The following is a 24,354-nucleotide window of genomic DNA, read 5'->3' on the forward strand; positions in this document are numbered from 1 at the left end:
AATTAATATTATTTTATATAACTCGTTAAAAATGATCTCTTATTAAATAACCTAACACGCTTGTAATAAATTGTAATTATAAACAATTTTTATGTCAATAAATTATTCAAATTTTAATAAATTGCAAAGTTTCTGAATTACCATTCTTAGTCAAACTATATAGTTATATAAACATTGTATTCGCAACCATAACTACTAAATTCTAATTTCTTCATGTAAAATTATAATTCTGTAAGTAAAACTATGAAAGAAGTTTAATGACCATAATGACTGTGTTTAAAGGTTTGGGCTATCCCTAGAACTCCCCACTATATTTGTTCTCAAAAATATAACTTTTATTTATGCATCTTCAAACTCGAAAATTTAGTAATGGTTAGAAACCAACTTCGTGGGAATTTTTGAATTATGATATCTCCCGAACAAATTAACTGATTTCCATGTAGTGTTTAAAAATCGACGTCGTTTTTTTAGGTTGAGAAATGATTAAATGATAGGAGCGATCGGTAAAATAGCTTTAATTATGAGAGGTTTACACACACACACACACACACACACACACACACACACACACACACACACACACACACACACACAGCGACATCCTCGTAAAAATAGTGAGAACTTCCTAGGACCTCAAAACGTAAAAATCTGATAAGAGATACATTTCCCAATATCGGGGTGAAACCAACAACTTTCCAATTTATGCAAATCATTAGTTTTCATAGCCAAAAGATAATGGTTAATTTCAAATTTATCGTCTTATTATTTAATTTGTTCTTATAGAATTAGAATCATTCATATAGTCCAAAAAATTTAAGAAAAATATGACATCTATAGATGTTTCATATATAAAAACTTTATTTCTTAAAACTTGATTCGAGAGAAAACTTTAAGTTTGTTAATAATTAACTTATAGCTATATCATATTATTTGTTAGTAGTACTTTGTTAACTCAGCGTCTCTACCTGTTGACATTCATACAATATATTCCAGTAGAACCGGAATACAACGTAAGTTTGTAATTAGTGCGTACGTAATATGGAATTTGAACATAATTCGTAGTTGAAACTGCATCATTGTTAATTGCTATTCAGGAAAAATACCTCGCGTGACTCACGATTGCAAGATTACTAATATTGAAAAATTGACTTTATGATAGTAATTTTTATAAAAACTGAATCATTTGAAGGCCAATTTGTCGAGACTATATAAGATAGTTGAGCAGATAACATGTACTCAGAAGTAAACAGTTTGTAGTGACTATTCGAGTGCAGTGAATATTCGCAAATAATTTGATCTACTATAACACATGATGTCATCAGTTGCGACGACCGGAAGCAAAGATAACAGTGTAATCATAATATGCTTATTTTCACAATCCAAAACAAAGAATTAAGTTAATGATGCGTGTGTGTGCGTGTGCGTGTGTGTGTATGTGTGTGTGCGCGTGTATGTGTGTGCGTGTGTGTGTTTTTTTTTTTTTTTTTTTTTTAGAGGAGGTCAAATACATTTACGTATAACAGGACGAGATGTTTGTCCTGGGTATGTCGGACTTGGAAGTCAATATTATTGACAACAATACCGACTAAACATCCTCCTCTCTCTTTCCCCATAGATGTTACGGGGAAGACTGGATCGGGACCGCGTTAGCATTACTTCAATCCAGTCCGTGTTGCGTCTCACGACGGTTGCTCCTAGTTACTATTCTCTTTCTGCGATTTTTTCCTTTAAAAGACGCTGCGCATAGGCTGCGACAGCTGACCAGTTATCTTCTTTTTTGATCATGCAGGTTACTAAGCTCTCAGGGGAGAGCGTGGTGCCAATAGTTTCATCAGTACTGCTTTTGTAGTCCTTCCACCGGTCACATTCAAAGAACGTGTGCTCGACGTTGTCAATTTTGTCTGGGCAGTATTTGCACGTTGGTGTGCCGTGCAGTCCCATCTTAAAAAGATAGGCATTGAAATGCCCATGTCCCGTCAATAGCTGGCTCAAGAAAAAGTCCGTTTCTCCGTATTCCAGAGAAAGCCAGACGTTGATGTTTGGGATCAGGCGTGCCATCCATCTGCCTGTCTCTCCCAATGTCCATCGGTCCTGCCACTCTTGTTGCGTTCCCGCCTTTATCCTCGTTCTTGCATTCTTCATATTTTCGTCACTGTTTTTAGCGTCATATAGTTTCGCTCTCTCAAACGCGAGTAGGTCGATGGGTGCGGCTCCCGCAATGACTAATATAGCCGCCTCGGAAACCGTTCGATAGGCGCAGGCAACCCTGAGAGCGCCTCGCCGCTGCACTGCCGCTATTTTTCGTCGTTAGGTCTTCTGTTTCAATATGCCTGCCCATACTTCTGCTCCATAAAGCAGTACTGAGTGGACTACTTCTAGAAGAACTCTTCTCTTTTTGGTTCTTGGTCCCATAGTGTTGGTCATGATTCTTGCTAGGCTAGACACCGTCTTGCTGGCTTTCTTGCATGCACTGTCAAGGTGTTCGCGGAAAGATAGTTTCTCGTCTATCATTAGCCCTAGATAGCGCAGGGCCCTTGTCGACGTCAGTGTTGTTCCTTCCATGTCCACAGCGAATGGTTTTGAGAACCATTTTTGACGTGTCAGAACAACCATCTCGGTTTTATGCTTGACAAGTTTCAGGTGGTGTTAATCAAGCCAGGTCTCGACGGCGTCAATGGTTTCTCGAACCACACTGTAAAAAAAAAACCGGTGTGTCCATGCGGTGTACGGTGTTAAAAATTCCGGTGTTAAATTCAACACCGAAATCGGTGTAGTAGTAACACCGTTCGCGGTGTAAATATTTTTTTTCGGTGTTAAATCGGTGTTGATAATATTTTAACTAACACAATTTTTATAATTGAACTTTTCATGTTTAATAATTAAAGGTAAATAATAAAAAAAAATTAATATTTAATTTAGAAAGTTTAAAATAATAAAATATTAAGTAGATCAAAATTTTTGATTAAAATAAATACACTGTAAAAAATTTCGATGTAAAAATGACATCATATAAATAATCGAAAACTCCAAAATAGTGGATTTTAGTAATTATTTCATAATTTTTAAGTATTTTTTTTAAGATTTTCGGAATACTTCTAAGATAATTTTAGAATCAATGAAATTTATTTGAAGCAATTTAGTTGAAATCTTGTCCTAAAATTTTATGTGGAACCTTATTTGAATAATCTTAAAACATTTTTTTAACTATTTGAGAACAAATTTTGAATACTTTTGAGATATTTTTCTGATATTTTTGAGATATTTTTCGGATATTTTTGAGACAATTTTGGAACATTTCTTGAACAGTTTTAGAGTGTTTTTACAACAAATTTGAAACATTTTTAGAACAATTTTGAATGTTTTTTAAATGATTTTCATAGAGATAATTTATTTTTGCACAGCTGTAGATTTGTCATGTTTAAAACATCTATTATATTATGAGAAACATCATGGTTACGATAAAAATAATTATTATATTGTTCCTAAACATTTAATATTGTAAATGTTATTTAACTTGTTGTATAACATTCATTAAATCGATTTCTGCGTAATTTTATAAATTAAAAATTCTTAAATAAATGTTAGTTGTCTCATTTTGATAAATATTGAATATTAATTGTGTTTTATGGATCATGTAATATTCATACTCCGATATGGTGTAAATTTATTCTACTGTTACACCGGTATTACACCGTTTTAACACCGCAAAAGAGCACCGCTACACCGGTGTTACATAGCGGTGTTAAAATGAGTCCATTTTAACACCGCTTTTTTTACAGTGCAGTAATTCGGCCTCTTCTACGCTGTCTACTACTATCGTGGCCGCAACATCGTCTGCAAAGCCCGTTAGCTCTACTTGCTTTGGTAACGAGATTTCAAGAAGCTCGTCGTAGTCCGCATTCCATAGATCGGGCCCCATTATTGAGCCTTGCGGTACGCCAGCCGTTATGGCGTATTCTTGTGGGCCTTCCGTAGTTTCCACTATTAGCTTTCTTTCGTCCAGGTAGTTGTCGACTAGTGCCAGATTCTCTGGCTCCGCGTCAAACTTGTGCTCCAGAGCATCTAAAATGTCTCTCCAGTTTGCGCTGTTAAATGCGTTTTTGACACCTAGCGTGAGGAGGAGACATACTTTACGAGCTTTGAGGCTACCAGACCATGCTTGTGTTGCTGTCTTTATAACTTTCTCGATCGCTCCGACTGTCGAACGACCTTTTCGGAAGCCATGCTGGTTGGTGGCAAAACCTCCAGCACGGTCGATGTCGTTGCGGTCTCCCTTGTATGAGCTTCTCGAGCAGTTTTCCAGCAATGTCTAGCATACAGAGTGGTCTAAACGACGAAGGTGTTACGGGGGTTCTCTTTCCTTTGTCTAAGAGAACCAATCTCTGCCGCTTCCAGACAGCGGGGAACGTGCCAGTTGCCAAGCATGCGTTGTAGGTGTTCAGGAGTATGTCTGGGTGTTCCAGGACTACAATCTTGATCACCGCTGCCGGGATGCCATCAGGTCTAGATGCCTTTCCTGTTTTGAGTGACTTGGTCGCGTCTTGTAGTTCCTTAGTTGTGAAGGGTGTTCCTTCGCTGTTTTTAGCGTAGTGTTTCTTCTCCCGCGGCGGGTGTTTGGGGAAAAGCTCCGCTACAATGCTGTCCATTAAGACAGGAGACTTCGGCGCTTTTGGTGAAGCATTTCCAAGTCGTTTGGTGACAATTTGATAGGCTTTGCCCCAGATGTCCTTGTCGAGATCATTACAGATCTGTTTCCACAATATCGCTTTTCTTGCTTTAATGACTCGGTTTAGCGTTACAAGTCCTCGCTTGGGGAACGTTTCGCGGCTCTCGTTGCGCGGCGACGTAGCTTATGACATCTTTTGCGAAGTTCTGCTATGTCTGTTGACCACCAGTACGCTGGCCTGTGGAAACTCCTATTTTTCAGCCGCGGCATAGAGGCGTCACATGCGGCAGCAATCTCCTTCATCATATTTAGCACTGTCTTTTCCGTCTCGCTGCAGGTATCCGGAGTCGGGTTGTTCTGAAGGACAGACCAGCTTCGTGCAAGTGAAGCTCGCAATGCCTCTGGATCAAGCCTTCTGGCATTCCACTTCCGCTTAGAAAGGTCGCGTTGTGAAACCGGAGTAGATGACAATCCAACGTTGAATGTCACAAACTGGTGGTCACTGCCACTGTATTCTTCGGATACAGTCCAGTTTTCGATCATGTTGGCAGTCCTTGGAGTCGCCAACGAAATGTCGAGGATGGACTCTTGGTACCCTGGTCTTCTAAAGGTCGTGGTGCTCCCGGTGTTCAGCACTATCAGGTCGAGTCTAGCCGCGACTTCAGCGACCTCGTTACCTCTGGTGTCGGAGAAAGCAGCGCCCCACTCAGCCGATTTAGCGTTGAAGTCTCCGGCTACCATGACTTCGCCGTTGAACTTAGTGACCGCATCTTCTATATTTGCCAGTTTCTGTCGGAACATACTAATCCCTTCGTTAGATGAGAGATAGACGCTCATGAAGTAGGTTGTGGGGGTTTGAATCCAGACAAAACCTGCTCCACTTCCGCTGTTGTTGACGGTAACGTTTTTTGTGTTCACAATCCAAATTGCTGCCGTGCCAGTTTCGTCTGCGAACCAAGTTTTACCTTCGATGTTTAGATATTGCTCGCAGATAAAGCAGACGTCGATTTTATCTTCAAAGACACGCTGGCGCAGCAGGTTTTGAGCCAAGGCGCACTTATTCAGGTTGCCTTGTAGTATGCGTGTCATTTCTGCCCTCTCTTGGTTTCTGCAACTGCTGTGCGGAATGCCCTGCAAACTCCAGTGCCAGAAATATGGCATAGACCATCCTGGGCATCTTTGTCCGGAGCACAAAGGAAGCATTTTGGCTTCTCCGTGCAGTTTACGGCCTTGTGGTTCTCTCCGCCACATTTGTAGCAGCACCTGCTTTTGTTTGGTCCCGCACACTGGCGTGTTTGGTGTCCAAAACTAAGACATTTAAAACAGCGGGTTACTTTTGCAACTGGGCGTATACGACAGTTCACCCAACCGATCTTTATATAGGCTTTGTCAAGGGCCTTAATCGCACTGGCCTCGTCTACTTCGCAGAAGGCTGCCCGATTTCCTCGTGGTGTGGGTTTTGTCAAATTTACCCGTTTGACCTCCAGGCTGTCAGTGAATTCACGTTTGAGTGCTTCACGGACTTCGCTCTCGGTAGGGATTTCGTCCAAGTCGAGGATCTCGATCGTTGTTGTTGGTGTTAGCATCTTGACCGTGCCGATGTTTGCAGTGGCTGATCTTACTGCATCGGTGAAAGCCTTGCTGTCTTCGGTCTTTCGAGCCATTTCAAGGAGAACGCCTCCGTGTTTCGTCTTTTTAATAGACTTTATGTCTACGCCCGTCTTGACAGAGCTTACCTTGGCCTTGATTTCCTTTAGGATATCGGCATAAGTTTAGCCGTCTACTGCTTAGACAAGAACAGCCTTAGTTCTTGTCTTCTTTCTCCTTGGTTTCTTAGAGACACCCTTACTTGGCTGGTTTTGAGCTTTATTCTGGGGAGCCGCTGTTTCATGCTCTTTTTCCTTCTTCTTCCTATTTCGGTCCACTGTAGTCCAGACGTCCTCCCGGGCTGTCTTTTTCTGTGGTGGCTTCTCGATTATTGAAGAAGGGCTGGGCGTGGACAGCTGCCTCTTCTTGTTATTGTCCTTTCCTTGCTGTGGTAATTTTTTAGGAGTGACCAAAGATGGCTGTGGTTTTTTGGTCAGACTCGGAGTTGTTTGGGTCGTTGAGGCCGACATGCCTGGTGATTTGTTGGCTAACCTATATGCTGTAGTGATAGATGTAACCAATTTTCTAATCTCATGATGGAGATTCTTCTTGTCTTTTATAAACTCGGCTAACTCTTCGATCTTGATGCCGAGCCTCTCCATTGGTGACTGTTGGCCTGTCACGGTCGGTACAGAGTTGATTCTTCCTCGGTAGGTTTGATTAGTGACAGGAGCAAAAGCTCCTCCACTTTTTGGAGGAATGTTGCTCAGCTGTCCGTTCTCTGCCATCTGGGCTGATTTCGTACTCCCTGTAACCTTGCTAGCATTGCTAGACAGCAGAGCCATGGGGTCTACTCTGCTGTTCAAACGGTCGCTTGATAACGACGAGTTCAGGCCCGTTTGCACGCCTTCCCTCGCCGGCACTGAGGTATCCCCCCTCTGCACCATAGACGATGTTTGAAATTGATCTGGCATTTTCATATCATCTTTTGCTAGGTTTTGGTCCATCCCGAGTATTCTATTTCCTCGGTACCCGACACATCTGACGTGCACATATGCCGGGCATTCTCCTATCCGCCACCTGGGGAGGCGCCCGATGCGGGACCCAGCAAGCCCGACACGAGCGTGTGTGTGTGTGTGTGTGTGTGTGTGTGTGTGTGTGTGTGTGTGTGTGTGTGTGTGTGTGTGTGTGTGTGTGTGTAAGAGAGAAAAAAATTTACTTTCTTTTTTATTAGTGTTTTATAAAAAATTTTAAGTATCAATATAAAAATTAATAAATTGAATGATTAATTAAATGAAATTAAAATTTTAAAAGATGTGTAATTAAATAATACTAGTAATTTTATTCATGTCAAGTGATACCACGACTATAAATCATACCGACATCTGATTTTCGGAAACGTGTAGTACACACACGGAAAAAAGCAAACTAAAATTCACTCAGATTCCGGTTAATTTTCATAGTTTCAAACAGTACAGCAGACATCGGGGTGGCACAAATGTAAATATTACAAAACTTAATGTAACAAGTGTATAAAAACCACAATTTATAATCTAATATCGAAAATATGATTAGTAGCTGTCACTATAGTAAATAACGACTCTCTCATCTTAAAAAATTACAGTTTCAAACAGTAAAAATTTCCGTTTCAATATATAGTCTATACTATGAGGAGAAGGGGAAGGTATCACACTCGGAGAATTTAACATTTGAAACAGTAAAAATTCTACTCTTAAAATATATATTTTACCAGTCCAAGCAAATCAATAATTATAGTTTGATTTTTAGCGTTGCGTTTAAAATTCACCATTTTACTTCGTAAATATTGACGTTGCTTGTATAGAAATTTAATATTTGTTAATTTATATTTTTTACATATCATGCGATCATTTTTTAGCTACGAAATGATAAATATCAATTTCTTAATTATTATATTTTAACATTTTCGACTTTTACATAGCGAATATTACTGTTTGAAATAGTATTTTCTTCCATGTAAATAATAAATTGTAGCATTTAAATGATAAATATTATAAAATTATTGTTAAAATCACGATTTTACCGTTTGAAATGGTGATTTTTTCTAGTTGATCATTACTTAATTATTATAAATCAACTATTATTTATTACAGTTTACTTTTTTCCGTGGCTGAGAAAAAATTTCTTTTGAAAAATATGGGCATTCTTGAGACAAGAAATTAATAATTTCATTTTTTAGCTGAAGAAATCCAAATTTTTCTCTCAGTAACATTCTTGTTGAAAAAAAGTTTTCTAGATTTGGAAAAAAACAATTTTAGATAGACAAAGTTACTGTGAGAAAAATTTTGATTTCTTCAGCTAAAAAACAAAATGATTAAAAATTTACAAATTGATTTCTTGTCACAAAAATCTTCATTTCTTTCAAAAGAAATTCTTCCTCTCAGTGTAAGAGAGCGAAGGCTTTTAATCCATACTAATATTATAAAGAGGAAAGATTTGATTGTTTATTTGTTTGTTTGTTTGCATTGAATAGGCTCCGAAATTACTGAACCGATTTGAAAAATTCTTTCACTGTTGGAAAGCTACACTATCCCCGGGTGATATAGGCTATATTACATCATAATTAATGTTAAAATTTTTGTTAAATACCCTTGCGAAACCGGGGCGGACTGCTAGTAAGAAATAAAATAATTTTATCTTTACAATCAAATCAATCAAAATGAAAATTTTGTTATTTAAAAAAAGTAATTTAATAGCGTCTAAATAATGCCATAGTGGTAATGATGAGTTATGGTGAGGTCCGCGGACTGTATCTTAAATTTAATAAACAACAAACTTTCTTTTTATCGGAAAGTTTATTTAAAAAGAACTTGTTAGAGTTGAAATAAATTACACATAAATTTAAGATATTATTGGATAGCATTCTATTGGATCTAATAAAAACTTTGTGATAGAGTATTAACCTTATAACGTCCTATATCAGAAGAGAGTCAATTGGAATTGCTTAACGCATTAATTCAGCATTTGACCCAATGGTAAAATAACCATAGACAAAAATGCTTACAACAAAACACCCATAATTTAAAACGCGTTTGGTGAAATATCCGTTTATTTTACATACTACTTGTATTACTCTCTTTATTGTGTACTGTTTTCATTATTTTATCAACAATTGTGGTATAGTTATGTAATATTTTTTCGCTGCTTCTTACCATAGGAACTTTATATTTAGATTAATTGTTACGAAGCTCATTCCTGTAATCTAGTTCCTGTATAAGCGTTTTTTACTAACAAAGACAGTACCATTTTTCTAAACTGGTGCGACGAAAAAAAAAGGCTTAACAAAGTTTAAATACATATGCATGATTTTCAAAGTTCCGTTCAGTCGGTTCAGCCATTTGTACTGTTCACAATACTGTGCATTTTTAAGTATTTGCCATTAAAATTTATTAAAAGTCAACTTGGTAATTTATTGCTAATTCATGAAGAGTGTATATTTTCAGTGTATCCTTAGTATACTAATTTCATAAGTTAGCATAGCCTCAATTATAAAAATTCTTGTAATGCTTGGTGTAAAAGAGATTAAAAAAAAACTACTGTTGTCGTGAAATGAGAACAATAGTATCAATTATCATAGAATAAATAACATTATATTAGTTCTTTTAATTCCTAAGAACCGTACTAACCTTGGATAAAAATACCAATTAAAAAGAATTTTTAATTTTTCGGTTTTTTTTTCAATTCTTGATGAAGAAGTTAAAAATATTAAAAGGAATTAAAAATTCTATGATTTAAATTTATTTTTACTTCTTGAAGTAGAATTCAAAAGTATTGCATGCGATTCAAACTTTTATTTTTTTAATCCATTTAAATTATCAAAAAAGAGTTGAGAAGTATTGTAACGAATCAAAATTTTTGAACCTACTCTTACCGCGCATATGATCCATAATTTTTTGACAATATTGCAACAGGTATACTACCTTAAAGCATAAATTTTTTATTTCTTCGAAATAAATTTGGCTCTCAGTATGTACGAATCATATTTTCTTCATAGACATGCCTTTACTGGTAGATTGAATGATAACTTGACCTCAATTAAAGAAATAAGAACACATAATTAAAGTTTTAAGAAGATAGTTTGCAGAAGTAAAATAATGTTTTCAAGTAATGGATACATTATTACGAAATATTTTTATTATTATTAATTTATGACAATAACTACAGAAAAGTCAATACTTTCTTTCAAAATAATTTTGTGTTGATTTATTTTTAATTATTAACAATTAAATTAAAACACTTAAAAGTTTAATTAAATCTATTTAGACAAAGATTCTGTCATTTCCTGAAAAATATTATCTATATTTGTTTTTTATAGCAAAAAACAAAGTTTACCATAAAAAATGGAATCATAGTAGCTAATGAATCTCCATATTTAGTGAAAGGAAGAAACAATTTCGGCGAAGACTTATTAGAAAAAATGAAAAAAAACCAAAAGTCTATTGGCCAGGTAAGTGCGACAACCAATTTCCAAATTTAAAAAGATTTAAAGTTTGTAGCACTTGAAATGTTTTTTCTAGATTGATTCAACCATTGAAACGCAAGAAACTTTTGAAACGATGGCGGACAAGAGTGTAAGGTGTGCACTCTGGCTACAAAGTCAAAATATCAAAGAAGGAGATGTTATTGCTATTTGTACACATAATCATCTGAATCAAATATATCCAGCACTTGCTGCTATGTACATCGGCGCTGTTATGAATCCTTGGTGGGATCATGGGTTAACTCCAGGTATCTTAGTCGATTTTATAAAATGTTAGATAATAATTGACAATAAGCCGTAATCTGAAATTTTCTTCCAGTTATTGCGAAACATTTTATCAATTTAACGCAACCAAAAATACTGTTCGTAAATAAGGAGTGCTTTAATATAACGAGAGATGTTGCTCGAGAAATCAAGGCAGACTTGAAAATTGTAGTTTTTGGAAAGGCTGAAGGTGCAGAATCTTTTGACACAATAATTGCGAAACAAAAACCTGCTGAAGTACAAAAGTTTCGTTGTGCTAAATTATCGAGTGTAAATCATCCTGCCCTTATTCTATATACTTCGGGAACGACCGGATTACCTAAAGGTGCTCTTCACTCACATAAATCATTGTTCGGAAATATCCAATCAGTGCAAGATATAATTAACAGGGATTGTGTTACTGCAATGTGGTATTCAACTCTATGCTGGGTTACTGGAATACTTTGTTCATTTTCATCAATTTCACTTGGTATGCTGCGAATCATTCCTGGGCCATTTGTGGAGGAGGAAGCATGTAAAATCATTGAAAAGTATAAGGTAACTAAACTAAATTGATTTCTCATTAGACTAATAAATCATTAGAATATGTAGAGATACAATGATGAAAAAAGTACCTTAATTCAAAAGAAATAATGTCTTCAGGAAACTTTTGCTTGATGGTAATCGATTGTCTTACTTTAGGAATTTATTACCTTGAATCTCGTCATATTGAGTATAGAATCTATAATTGGTATAATCAAATTTTTCATCTGAGAAAAACATTTTTAATATACCTTGATATATCCATATCAGAAAGTTTGATGTATCCATAATCTGATATGACCCGAGTCTGTATATAATTTCTGACATGTCCTCTAATATGGCCTGGAATGAAAATCACCGCATTAGGCTCTATTAAATTATTGAAAAATTCTTCCACGAGAATAAAAAAAAAGAAAAAATTTTTGAATATAGTAAACAAAAGCTGAACGGAGAAAAAAAATATCACACAACTTTCAAATTTGATTAATATGAGTGGTGACACTGCTGGTGTAAATTGTAATATTCGCGATTTATTTAACCATAGCAAAGAAATATTTTCTTTCGATAATTATATGCAATGATAAATTCACGATACACTTGAATCACAGTGATCAGGATTTGAAGTTAAGTGTAATTTAATTGTTAAGGGTTCATAAATTGCCACTACAATAGTTCTAAGAGATGTGTTATATCTGTTGCTTATTTTTATTAACTTGAGGCCAAGCAACGATGCCTCTAAAAAAACAGGGCGCCACTTAGTTTGATTCAATTTAGGAAACTACGAAAAATAATTTAGCTGCCTTAAGAAGTAAAGAACTCAATCGGGATTTCGTGGGTGTGGACTGTTTCGCGATGACCGATAAGGGGGATAGCCACTATGACGACCCCAAAAATAGGTGATTTTTGGGAAATTTCTGGACCGAGAAAATAAAGAAATTTTGAGATCAGGGTTTTTGTTCTATTCAATGTACATTGAAGGTTGATCCTAAATTTTTATTAACAAATATTGGATCGTTGCAAAGTTATCAACATACTTCTCCGGTAAAATACCACAAGATCCGAGGCCATTATATCCGCGATATTGTGTTGATTTACTGTCGAATGAACTGAAACGGAATTGTTTTGTTTCCCTTGGTCGCCCCTTTTTACTCTTAAGGGCGCCACTGGATTTTTGGACTCAGTATCCAGAAACTGGACCAGAACATGGAGTATTATGTCAGGGTCGTGAGAGATTGTTGAAAGGAAACTAAAATTTAGACACAGTAATTCGTTTAACAAAATTCTTTATTTTCCACTCCCTTTTTTAGTTGAAATAATGGCCAAGATAACACCATATAAAATTTCATGGATAACAATCACACTCACTCTCACTCTCAAACGGTATATTTCACGCTGTCCAGCTAGACCCTCACGTGGTTGCAGTACCCGATGCCTACTGGACTCTCACGGTACTCTATCTACTTCGCGTCGTCCCCTGGACCTCTAACGCTACTCTAACTTAGTTCGCGCGGTCTCACGGACTCTCACGCCGCTGAGCTGGACCCGGACGTGACTGCACACGTTGTCCACACAGCGCACGCTGTCCCCCAAACTTCACGCTACTCTAAGAGAACTACCCCGAAGCAGGATAGCCCCTTTTCTCACACACAAACACACTCTATTCCAATTCCAATAATAACAATAATAATAACGCTTGAATTCCAATTTATAACTAATTTCCAGAATATTATTTTCCTAATTAATATTTCTAAAATTCTTATTCATCATTTTCCGAATTATAAATCACAAATTCCTATTATATAAATTACTGCCGTATCTTCAATTTCTACAACAATAATTATCCAAATTAAAATTCCAATTCATCGAGGATTAAATCCATTCATTGTGTCCGAGAAATTACTAAATAAATTTTAATCTTTATTTTAACAAAATTAAATAAATTCCTATGATCGAGTAAACTTAAATCTTTTATATTATTTAATTTAATCCAAATTATTTTATTTCAAGCTATTTTATTTAATCCAGTAATCAGCAGTAAATTTTACTAAATTTATTTTCCAACGCAAAAGTGAAATTTGACAAAAGATTATTCTATTGTATTTTATTATGTGTTTCTTAAAACTTAATATTTCATTTTACTTGAGTTTATTTTATTTCAAACGAACGGAGACAATTTTGTTTCGACCTTGAATGTCCTCTACTCAGCGTTCTCGCGCGGGACAAGATGGCTGACGCTCTCGCTCGGTCTTGCGTCTCTGTCGCAAGTTTTTAGTGTAATTTTTTTTTTGACGAATTTTTACAATTTTTATTTTCTACTCTAACTTGACAGTTCTATTGATTCTAATGATAATTCCTGATTCTAGAGTTAATTTCCATTATGACAAATATTAAATAATGCGCCAAATAATTTATTACAAATAATTTTAGATCGGAATAAATTGTAATTTTAAATAATTTTAATTTAGCGGTTTACTCAGTTTCATTGCTATTGGCTTAAGCCAAATTATTATTCAAAGATTTTCAATTAATAAATTTTACACATGGCGTAAAGATCTGGAATTAATAACCCGAACTAAATGCCTAGTATTATTAACCCCGACAGGCCTACGTGTAAAATTCGTAATGACCGAGACGAATTATTTTCCCTAAACAAATTAATCAATAACCCGAAACCTGTCCTGGTATTATTAATTAATTGTTTTATAATTTTCTCTAGTATTAATATTAAATCTGATTAATTAATTTATTGACTAGCGATTGTGACCGAACGCGAAATGGCGGTGACCTTCAGCCGACGTGTTGCCTGGCTGACGCCGCAGACCCGAGGATTAAAATCAGACATGATATTTGTACCTGGAGTTTTTTTTTTCGTTTTTATATTCTAAATACTCGTGCACTCCCTCGAAGAGCTGCGACTCCTTTTGTCCAGGGTGGTGTAACTTTCTCCTCGGATAAATCCTCGGCAAATACCTCCTCGGATCGATCTGCTTGGCGGCAAAACTCTGGTCACCGTCACTCGTGCTCTGGGTATTTTCTCAAGCCTGTAACCGCAAATCAGCATTAGAAATTATTACAATTTAGAATTAATTTACGCAAGCTGGCAGGCGGCCTAGCAAGCAATAAATTAATTGAGTTTTTATCGCTTCGTTCCACTTAAAGGTGAGCGAAATAAAATAATTACCTGTGCTCTGCGTTCTTACAAAAATTTGCGATGCGTCCAGTGAGACTGTTCGGTCACAATGAATCTTCGTGGTCTTGTCGTTGTAGTTCTTTCTTCACTCTGTTTTCCCCACTCTCTCTCTCTCAGCGCCAGCGCTTCCCCCTCGGGGACTTATTTATTACTTATAGCTAGAGGCGCGAGTACTTCGGAGCAGAGCGCCCTGTGATCCGTCGATAAACTAACTGGCGCAGGCCAGGAACCACACATGGGTAATACAGGGACTGTAACACTCCGTTACACTCCTCCCCACCAGACGTTCACCAGGGTGCTGTGATCCCAGATACTCGTACTCGCCTGGGTAGGTAGGAAAGTGAAAGAAAACGCAGAGTTGAAAAGAAAGACTTTATTGGTCCTCATCACCAACTTTTCGCCAATTACTCCATTCCGTGTCTGTCAAGTCTAAATCAGCTAAATCTAGTTCAGTAGTCTTGCCTGCTAAGCGCGGCTCTTGACCATGAACTAGATAATATGGCGATAATTTCAAGGAAGCGTGATACGAGCTATTATACGCGAGTTGAAATTCTCCCAAGTGTTCATCCCACTGAGTTTGATCCTTATTTAGGTACGCACGCAGCATTGGTTTTAAAGTTCGATTTATCCTTTCCACAGGATTCGCCTGTGGGTGAGCGACTGCCACTGGAGTGAATTTGACCCCAACAAGCTCGAGAAAACCTTGAACCTGGCTATTGACAAACTCTTTCCCATTATCGGAGACGAGAAAAAGCGGGTATCCCCGAAGGGAAAAAGTCTTCTTAAGAGCCTCCAATATGACTGCACCAGTGCTCCTCCTCAACGGATGAAATTCTGCAAACCTCGTATATAAATCCTGGATGACCAACACATATTTATTTCCTCGCTTAGACCTGGTAAAAGGTCCCGTGACGTCAGCTGCCACCACAGCCCATGGTTTTATGGGTTGTCTCGTCTGGTGTGGAGCTTGAGAAGCTCGTTGATTATACTTGACCTTTTTACACACCTCGCACGCTTCCACGAAGTTTTCTACATCCTTGAACATGCCTGGCCAATAAAAATTGACCCTCAGGCGTTCATACATCTTATTCCTGCCTAGATGTCCTGCATCTGGCTCTTCGTGGTTCCTCTGTAGTATGCCTAGAATATCTGGCTCCCTTACTACAGTTTTCCACGCGTTCTCGTCCTCCAGGATTGACTTGAAAGGATCAGGACGATGATAATAGAGACAATCATCCACAATTTTCCACTCAGGAAAATTTTCGGGGTTCCTACGAACGTTATTGAACTTCACGTCATACCAGTTAGTCACCTGGATGTGCACAAACTGTATGTCCTGAAGCCGTTTCTTGACCTCCATCCAATCTTCGGGCATATTATCTTCGTGCATTCTCGACAAGGCATCTGGACCTTCATTAGCTGTTCCACGTTGGTATTCCACGGTAATTTGGTTCGTAAATAGCTCCACTGACCACCGAGCAAGCCGTCCATTTGGTTCTCTTAACGAGTGGAGCCACTGGAGAGCCGCGTGGTCAGTTACCACTGTAAAAGGAGCTCCTTCGAGGTAGCATTTTAACTTCCTCACTGCCCATACGACTGCCAAACACTCCTTCTCCGTCGTGGTATACCTGGTCTCAGCTCCTCTCAGTGGACGACTTAAACAGATGATTAAATACTCCTTCTTGGTCTCCAGATCTCTTTGCACGAGAAAAGCACCGAGCCCAGTGTCACAAGCGTCTGTATAAAGATAATACGGCAATCCTGGTTTTGGAACAGATAATGGTTTGGCGTTGACGAGTGCCTGTTTCAAATCCTGAAACGACTTTTCTTCGTCTTCGCCCCATTTCCAGTCGGTGTTAACTCCAGTTAATTTATTTAACGGCCCTTGAGCTTTAGCAACATCCAGTAAGTGTCTGTGGTACCAGTTCACGAGTCCAAGAAAACTACGAAGTTGTTTCCTACTAGTAGGTCGAGGAAAGTTGACGATTGGAGTAATCCTCTCAGGATCTGGGTGAAGACCTTCTTCATCAACAATGAAGCCTAAAAATTTAACTTCATTGCGGCAAAATTTGCATTTTTCAGGGTTAATTAGAAGTCCAAATTCTCGGAAAACTTCCAGCAAAAGGCCAAGAATTTGGAGATGCACTTCGAAGGTTTCACTGATGACAATCCAATCGTCCAGATACTCAAAAACGTGTTCAGCCCACTTCAAGCACAGTTTTCGTTCTACCAACAATTTATTAAAACGTTCCTTGACAGTGTCCATGGCCTTTTGGAACGTGCTGGGAGCACCCACTAGTCCATAAGGCATCCGTAACCACTCAAACTGCCCTCGACCTTCAACAGAGAATGCTGTCAGAGGTATTGATCCCGGAGCGACTTGGATTTGATGAAACGCCTCTTTTAGGTCCATCGTGCTGATATATACTGCTCCATGGAGTGCACTCAATATCCTCAACATTTGGCAGAGGATGAGCTGGAGGAATAGTTACTCGGTTCAGCGGACGGTAATCTACGCAAAACCTCCATTTATTATTTGCCTTGGCAACCATGAGCGGAGAACAAGACCAGACACTATAGCTAGGTCTGATAAAATTTTTCTCCAGCAATTCATCGATCTGTTTGTTCAGTTCCTCATTTATTACCGGACTCCGTCGGTAAGGTCTTATCCTCGCTGGTTCCGCTCCTGGCTTGAGGACAATTTCGTGCTCGATTATAGTCGTTACTCCATGATTTGGAACTTTCTCAAATTTCTTGAGTTCTCGTTTTAAAAATTCCTGAAGCACTTTTTCTTGGTCAGTGGACATGGCTTGCAGTTTCACCTCTCCTTCTTTACAATCCAGAAGCTCAAAAGGATGTTGTTCTGTGCCATTTTTAAATTTCCAAGTTTTAGAGTCGCAATCAATCTGTACTGAGAACTGTATAGCGAAATCCATTCCCAGGACGATCGAATAACCAAGATCTTCTAATACACTTAAATACTGCTCTCCAGCCACCGATCCAACCTGAATAATGAACGGAGCACCTCCTAGGCTCTTACAGAGAGTCTGATTAGCTAACAAGATACCTTTCTTCGTCTGATCGTCACGTAATTCTCCAGAGGCATAGTCTTTTACATCGTCGTACACTCTGGCGTTGATATAGGATCTTTCGCTGCCCGTATCAAGTATTCCATTTAACTTGACACCAAAAATCCAAACCAAGACCGGAATTCTAGCCGTAACCGTGGGTTTTTGAGAATCAGCGCCTGAGACGAACAGCTTCCTGCCAGTTAATCTATGTTGAACTGCTGGAGGTAGAGGTCGACCTTGTAAAATCCTGGGAACGAAAGCTTCACGAGCGGCTGAACTTGTCGTATTAGAGGCTGCCTGCTTCCCCAGGTTCCGACTTCGGCCTGGTTCCTGAGAAAGCGACTTAGATGCCCCTTCTACGGGTTCAAAACCTGTCTCTACTTCTTCTTCCCAATCTTATTCATCCTCTGATTCATCTTCTGGTACAACAGGACCAAATAAATCCAGATGATTAATTATTTGATCATCAGACTCCGTTAAAATTGACTGTGAACTCTCGAACATCATTATCATCTGAGTACCCAACATGACACTTAGATCTTCATTGTCCTTGTATGATTCAATAAGATCAAGCAACTGTTTAAAATCAGCTTCGGATATTGGCTGAGAGTTTGGCGACGGGGAAGTAGGAACTTCGTTTGCCTGCCTAACTCCCAGCTGTCCTGATAGTGTGCTTTCTTGTTGTGTATTGTTTAAATTCGTGTTGATATTTCTCCCTGTTTTGGATTTGATTAGTTGACCTGGGGAGAAGTCACAGGTCAACTCCTCTAGTTTTTTGTTTGATTATCACCAGAACTAGAAACAGCTTGATCAGGTGGCTTCTGTAATTCGATTACTTGAACTTCTTGACCAGCTTCAGACCCAGAGACAAGCGAAGGGCAAGCTTGTCGCGTGTATCCTATTCCAAAGCAGAAATTACACACCTCTCTCCTTGGATTCTCGCAGACATCAAAGACATGTCCTGGGATACCACAATTGTAACAAGGCTTGATACTTCGGTTGAACGTGAGGCCTTGAGAATAACCTAAATCTTGAGCTGGGACGACGAAGGTTGGTTGAAGAGTCGGTCTCTGGACCTGTTGCTGAGGATTAAATGGAGCACGCGGTCTGTACGCCTGGTACCTTGGTTGACCAGTCACAAAACCATAATTTGGATTATTCACGCGACGTTGGACCCCATAGCGGTTGTCGTAAACTACAGCACCTGGTGCCACCACGGCATTGAGTCCAGGTAAAACTACCTCTTGATCCACTGATTTTAGAAATTCCATCGAATCTGAACTGGCGTTGGTTTCCTCTAAATTTTGACTCGCTGCTATCACTATTTTCGGGGTTTTGAACAATCCTTGTAGTATTTTGGTTGGCCAGCTGTTGCCGTAACTCCAACCGTTGTTGTTCACTCAGCCCTTGAGAGCTCGTAGATGCAACACTTCCAGGATCGTGTAACCCCTGGTTTTGCCTGGTTCCCCGGCCTCTGCCCAGGGGTGTACGACGAACTGGGTCTTCTGGCACTGGTCCCTGTGACCTCAAATGCCTCCCTGGTGGGTTATTCATCCTGAAAACTACTGATAAATTTAATAGAATTAAAATTTTAATTTATTTCCTTTTTATTTTCTTAACCGATTTAAATTTATTTATTTGACTCGAGTCTTCTAATCCTTCTTTAGAAAATAATTACTTAGCTTTGAGTTATAAAACTGAGGAACAACTTAGTCTTTCTTTCCTTTATCACCTTACTTTTAAAATAATTTAATCCTCTAACAAAAAAATTTCTAATTATATAGTATGGTAAAATGACAAAATATTTCAGATTATTTTAGTGAAATACAGAAAAAAAATGAAATACAATAGTAAAGAAAGAGAAAGAAAATACCGAAAAATTATTTTTGAGATAAATAAAGAAAAGACTTCAATTATTGAACAAAAAGGTTGTCCGACAACTTATAAGGACACCTTGTATTACAAAGTAATAAAATCAAACGAAATATTAAATCAAGGCTAACGATAATCCTCTCGAAAACAGAAAAATGTTTAAGTAAAATAAATACTGGAAATAAAAGAAAGAAAGCCAAGTATACCTCAAGCCTAATCCGATTATTTTCTAATTTGTCACATAAATGATTATCTATCTAAATAAACACCTCATTGAAAAATAATTCTTCAACGAGGCTTCCTAGCTTAGAAAAATTCCTCGCTGGCTTAGTTTAAGTTTGACTATCTGAAAAATTTTAATTAAAATTAAAATTTTGAAAAACTCCTTTCTATGATAAATCCTAGACCTCTCAACAATCTCTCAGGGATCTTAAATTGTTGGGCGCCAATGAAACGGAATTGTTTTGTTTCCCTTGGTCGCCCCTTTTTACTCTTAAGGGCGCCACTGGATTTTTGGACTCAGTATCCAGAAACTGGACCAGAACATGGAGTATTATGTCAGGGTCGTGAGAGATTGTTGAAAGGAAACTAAAATTTAGACACAGTAATTCGTTTAACAAAATTCTTTATTTTCCACTCCCTTTTTTAGTTGAAATAATGGCCAAGATAACACCATATAAAATTTCATGGATAACAATCACACTCACTCTCACTCTCAAACGGTATATTTCACGCTGTCCAGCTAGACCCTCACGTGGTTGCAGTACCCGATGCCTACTGGACTCTCACGGTACTCTATCTACTTCGCGTCGTCCCCTGGACCTCTAACGCTACTCTAACTTAGTTCGCGCGGTCTCACGGACTCTCACGCCGCTGAGCTGGACCCGGACGTGACTGCACACGTTGTCCACACAGCGCACGCTGTCCCCCAAACTTCACGCTACTCTAAGAGAACTACCCCGAAGCAGGATAGCCCCTTTTCTCACACACAAACACACTCTATTCCAATTCCAATAATAACAATAATAATAACGCTTGAATTCCAATTTATAACTAATTTCCAGAATATTATTTTCCTAATTAATATTTCTAAAATTCTTATTCATCATTTTCCGAATTATAAATCACAAATTCCTATTATATAAATTACTGCCGTATCTTCAATTTCTACAACAATAATTATCCAAATTAAAATTCCAATTCATCGAGGATTAAATCCATTCATTGTGTCCGAGAAATTACTAAATAAATTTTAATCTTTATTTTAACAAAATTAAATAAATTCCTATGATCGAGTAAACTTAAATCTTTTATATTATTTAATTTAATCCAAATTATTTTATTTCAAGCTATTTTATTTAATCCAGTAATCAGCAGTAAATTTTACTAAATTTATTTTCCAACGCAAAAGTGAAATTTGACAAAAGATTATTCTATTGTATTTTTATTATGTGTTTCTTAAAACTTAATATTTCATTTTACTTGAGTTTATTTTATTTCAAACGAACGGAGACAATTTTGTTTCGACCTTGAATGTCCTCTACTCAGCGTTCTCGCGCGGGACAAGATGGCTGACGCTCTCGCTCGGTCTTGCGTCTCTGTCGCAAGTTTTAGTGTAATTTTTTTTGACGAATTTTTACAATTTTTATTTTCTACTCTAACTTGACAGTTCTATTGATTCTAATGATAATTCCTGATTCTAGAGTTAATTTCCATTATGACAAATATTAAATAATGCGCCAAATAATTTATTACAAATAATTTTAGATCGGAATAAATTGTAATTTTAAATAATTTTAATTTAGCGGTTTACTCAGTTTCATTGCTATTGGCTTAAGCCAAATTATTATTCAAAGATTTTCAATTAATAAATTTTACACATGGCGTAAAGATCTGGAATTAATAACCCGAACTAAATGCCTAGTATTATTAACCCCGACAGGCCTACGTGTAAAATTCGTAATGACCGAGACGAATTATTTTCCCTAAACAAATTAATCAATAACCCGAAACCTGTCCTGGTATTATTAATTAATTGTTTTATAATTTTCTCTAGTATTAATATTAAATCTGATTAATTAATTTATTGACTAGCGATTGTGACCGAACGCGAAATGGCGGTGACCTTCAGCCGACGTGTTGCCTGGCTGACGCCACAGACCCGAGGATTAAAATCAGACATGATATTTGTACCTGGAGTTTTTTTTTTCGTTTTTATATTCTAAATACTCGTGCACTCCCTCGAAGAGCTGCGACTCCTTTTGTCCAGGGTGGTGTAACTTTCTCCTCGGATAAATCCTCGGCAAATACCTCCTCGGATCGATCTGCTTGGCGGCAAAACTCTGGTCACCGTCACTCGTGCTCTGGGTATTTTCTCAAGCCTGTAACCGCAAATCAGCATTAGAAATTATTACAATTTAGAATTAATTTACGCAAGCTGGCAGGCGGCCTAGCAAGCAATAAATTAATTGAGTTTTTATCGCTTCGTTCCACTTAAAGGTGAGCGAAATAAAATAATTACCTGTGCTCTGCGTTCTTACAAAAATTTGCGATGCGTCCAGTGAGACTGTTCGGTCACAATGAATCTTCGTGGTCTTGTCGTTGTAGTTCTTTCTTCACTCTGTTTTCCCCACTCTCTCTCTCTCAGCGCCAGCGCTTCCCCCTCGGGGACTTATTTATTACTTATAGCTAGAGGCACGAGTACTTCGGAGCAGAGCGCTCTGTGATCCGTCGATAAACTAACTGGCGCAGGCCAGGAACCACACATGGGTAATACAGGGACTGTAACACTCCGTTACAGAACACACACAAAATCCATGATAAAAGGGCATAACATGGTAACAAGCTTATGTGTTGGCGTATTTTTAGGTAAACACAAACAAATCACGGATATAATGTCGCGGATATAGTGACGTAGAACCCTGGTAAGGGTTTACGTCACTATATCCGAAGTTATTATATCCGCGATATTATACTCGCTACGCTAGTCCGGATAAATAACTCGGTCTTTATAATAATTCGCCCATAGCCTCAAACTTGTGACGTCACTTCAAGCCGTCAAAATCCCTATCTTTGCGCATGTGTATCGAAAAAAACTATTTTGAGTATTGGTCCTCATGAAGGAACTTTTGAAAAATTTTGCTATATTTCGACTCAGCTCATCAAGCGGATTCAGAAAATGCATATGGTTCAAAAGTTTATAGGGGAAAGGCGGGCAAAACGGGCTACTCTTTTATATGTAAAAGTATATGATAGCAATTCATAAAATTTTTAAAAATCTCAAAAATTATCACTTTTACTTTTTTTTCGCACAATAACAACTAAACGTAATATCCTATTAAATTTCTGTTAATTGCATCTAAAAGCTTGATAAATGAGTTCTAAGTTGCATACACTGATAGAAAATTTATGTTGACTCAAGAGATAGTTTTTTGATCTAAGAAATTATTTTGGAAGACAAATGATTATTTTGCTTTAAGAATTTCTTGTCTTTATTTAGATTTTCTTGGCTTAAGAGCTATAATCTTCAATCGATACATTTGAGTTTTTCAATCAAAATAACATTATCGTTTAAAAAACTTAAAATAATTCATCAAAGTATATTTCAAAAACTAAATAGTCTTTAATTGTTATACCAAAAAAAAATTATTTCTTGGAAATAAGTAAATTAATGACTCAAAAAAAAAGCCATTCTTAACACAAGTCGGTAACATCTTGAATCAATGTTATCGCCTATCTTGAACCAAGAGACAAAAATTCTTGAAAGAAATATATCTATATCTAGTTTCAAGAGTTCAAGTTTTGAAGAAAAAAAGTTTCTTGAATCAAGATTGTTTTTCTATCAGTGTATCTATCCATCGGTCTAAACCAAAAATTACCTACTCTCTCTCTCTCTCTGTCTATCTAAAGAAATTTTACTTTTGCATTCGTTTTATAATAGATAATTATTTTATTAATAATTTGAAAATTATTATTTCAGTCATAATGACATATACGCGGATCAAAATTGTAGTGTCTATTGATTACTTTAGATGTATACTATTTATTTAAACATTTGAACGATGTACCTGGTATACGTAAACGTATTTTTTTTTTTGTATACGATCGTAGTAGTTTGTTTTTTATTCATTATGAAATCTACTTCCATTTTGGCCGCCGAATGGCCTTTTTATAACTTATTTGCTAAATCGGATCTTTCATTTTATCCAGGTAAATTGGTTATTAATGGGCACAAGCATGGCTAATAGACTTCTTAAATCTGGCGTCATTGGTAAATATAATGTAACTTCTGTTACATCACTTCTTGTTGGTGGAGCACCATTGAAAGAAGAATCACAAGCAGAACTTCAAAAAGCATTCCAAAATTCTTTAGTACTACAAGCGTATGGTAAATACAAATTCTCTCAAATAAGCTTCCAATTCATTTATAAATTTTTTTTAGGTACAACTGAACTATGTGGAATAGGAACTAGGCAAGAAAAAGATTACAAAAAAAATTCTGTTGGAACTATCGCCAGTAATATACAAATTAAGATAATAGATCCAGAGACGGGGAAAATTTTAGGTCCCAATGAAAAAGGTGAAGCTTGTATCAAGTCACCTATAATGATGACTCAGTACATTAATAACCCAGAAAAAACAAAACAAGCGATTGATGCTGAAG

The 24,354-nt window shown here is 37.2% G+C and overlaps 1 protein-coding gene across 5 annotated transcripts; it reads left to right on the top strand.

Annotated features, from left to right (window-relative positions):
- Positions 1 to 1,219: 1,219 nt before the first annotated feature.
- LOC123267727 (4-coumarate--CoA ligase 1-like) lies at positions 1,220 to 24,354 on the top strand (the record flags this gene model as incomplete). 5 transcript variants are annotated; one of them, XM_044732533.1, is given in 6 exon segments in its annotated part: positions 1,220 to 1,351; positions 10,608 to 10,739; positions 10,810 to 11,020; positions 11,092 to 11,573; positions 23,901 to 24,078; positions 24,133 to 24,354. In XM_044732533.1, coding segments are annotated over 6 exon segments (1,267 nt in total), but the record flags the coding sequence as incomplete, so codon positions are not given.

The sequence above is a fragment of the Cotesia glomerata genome, linkage group LG6 (genome assembly GCF_020080835.1).
Source record: "Cotesia glomerata isolate CgM1 linkage group LG6, MPM_Cglom_v2.3, whole genome shotgun sequence".
Lineage (NCBI taxonomy): Eukaryota > Metazoa > Arthropoda > Insecta > Hymenoptera > Braconidae > Cotesia > Cotesia glomerata.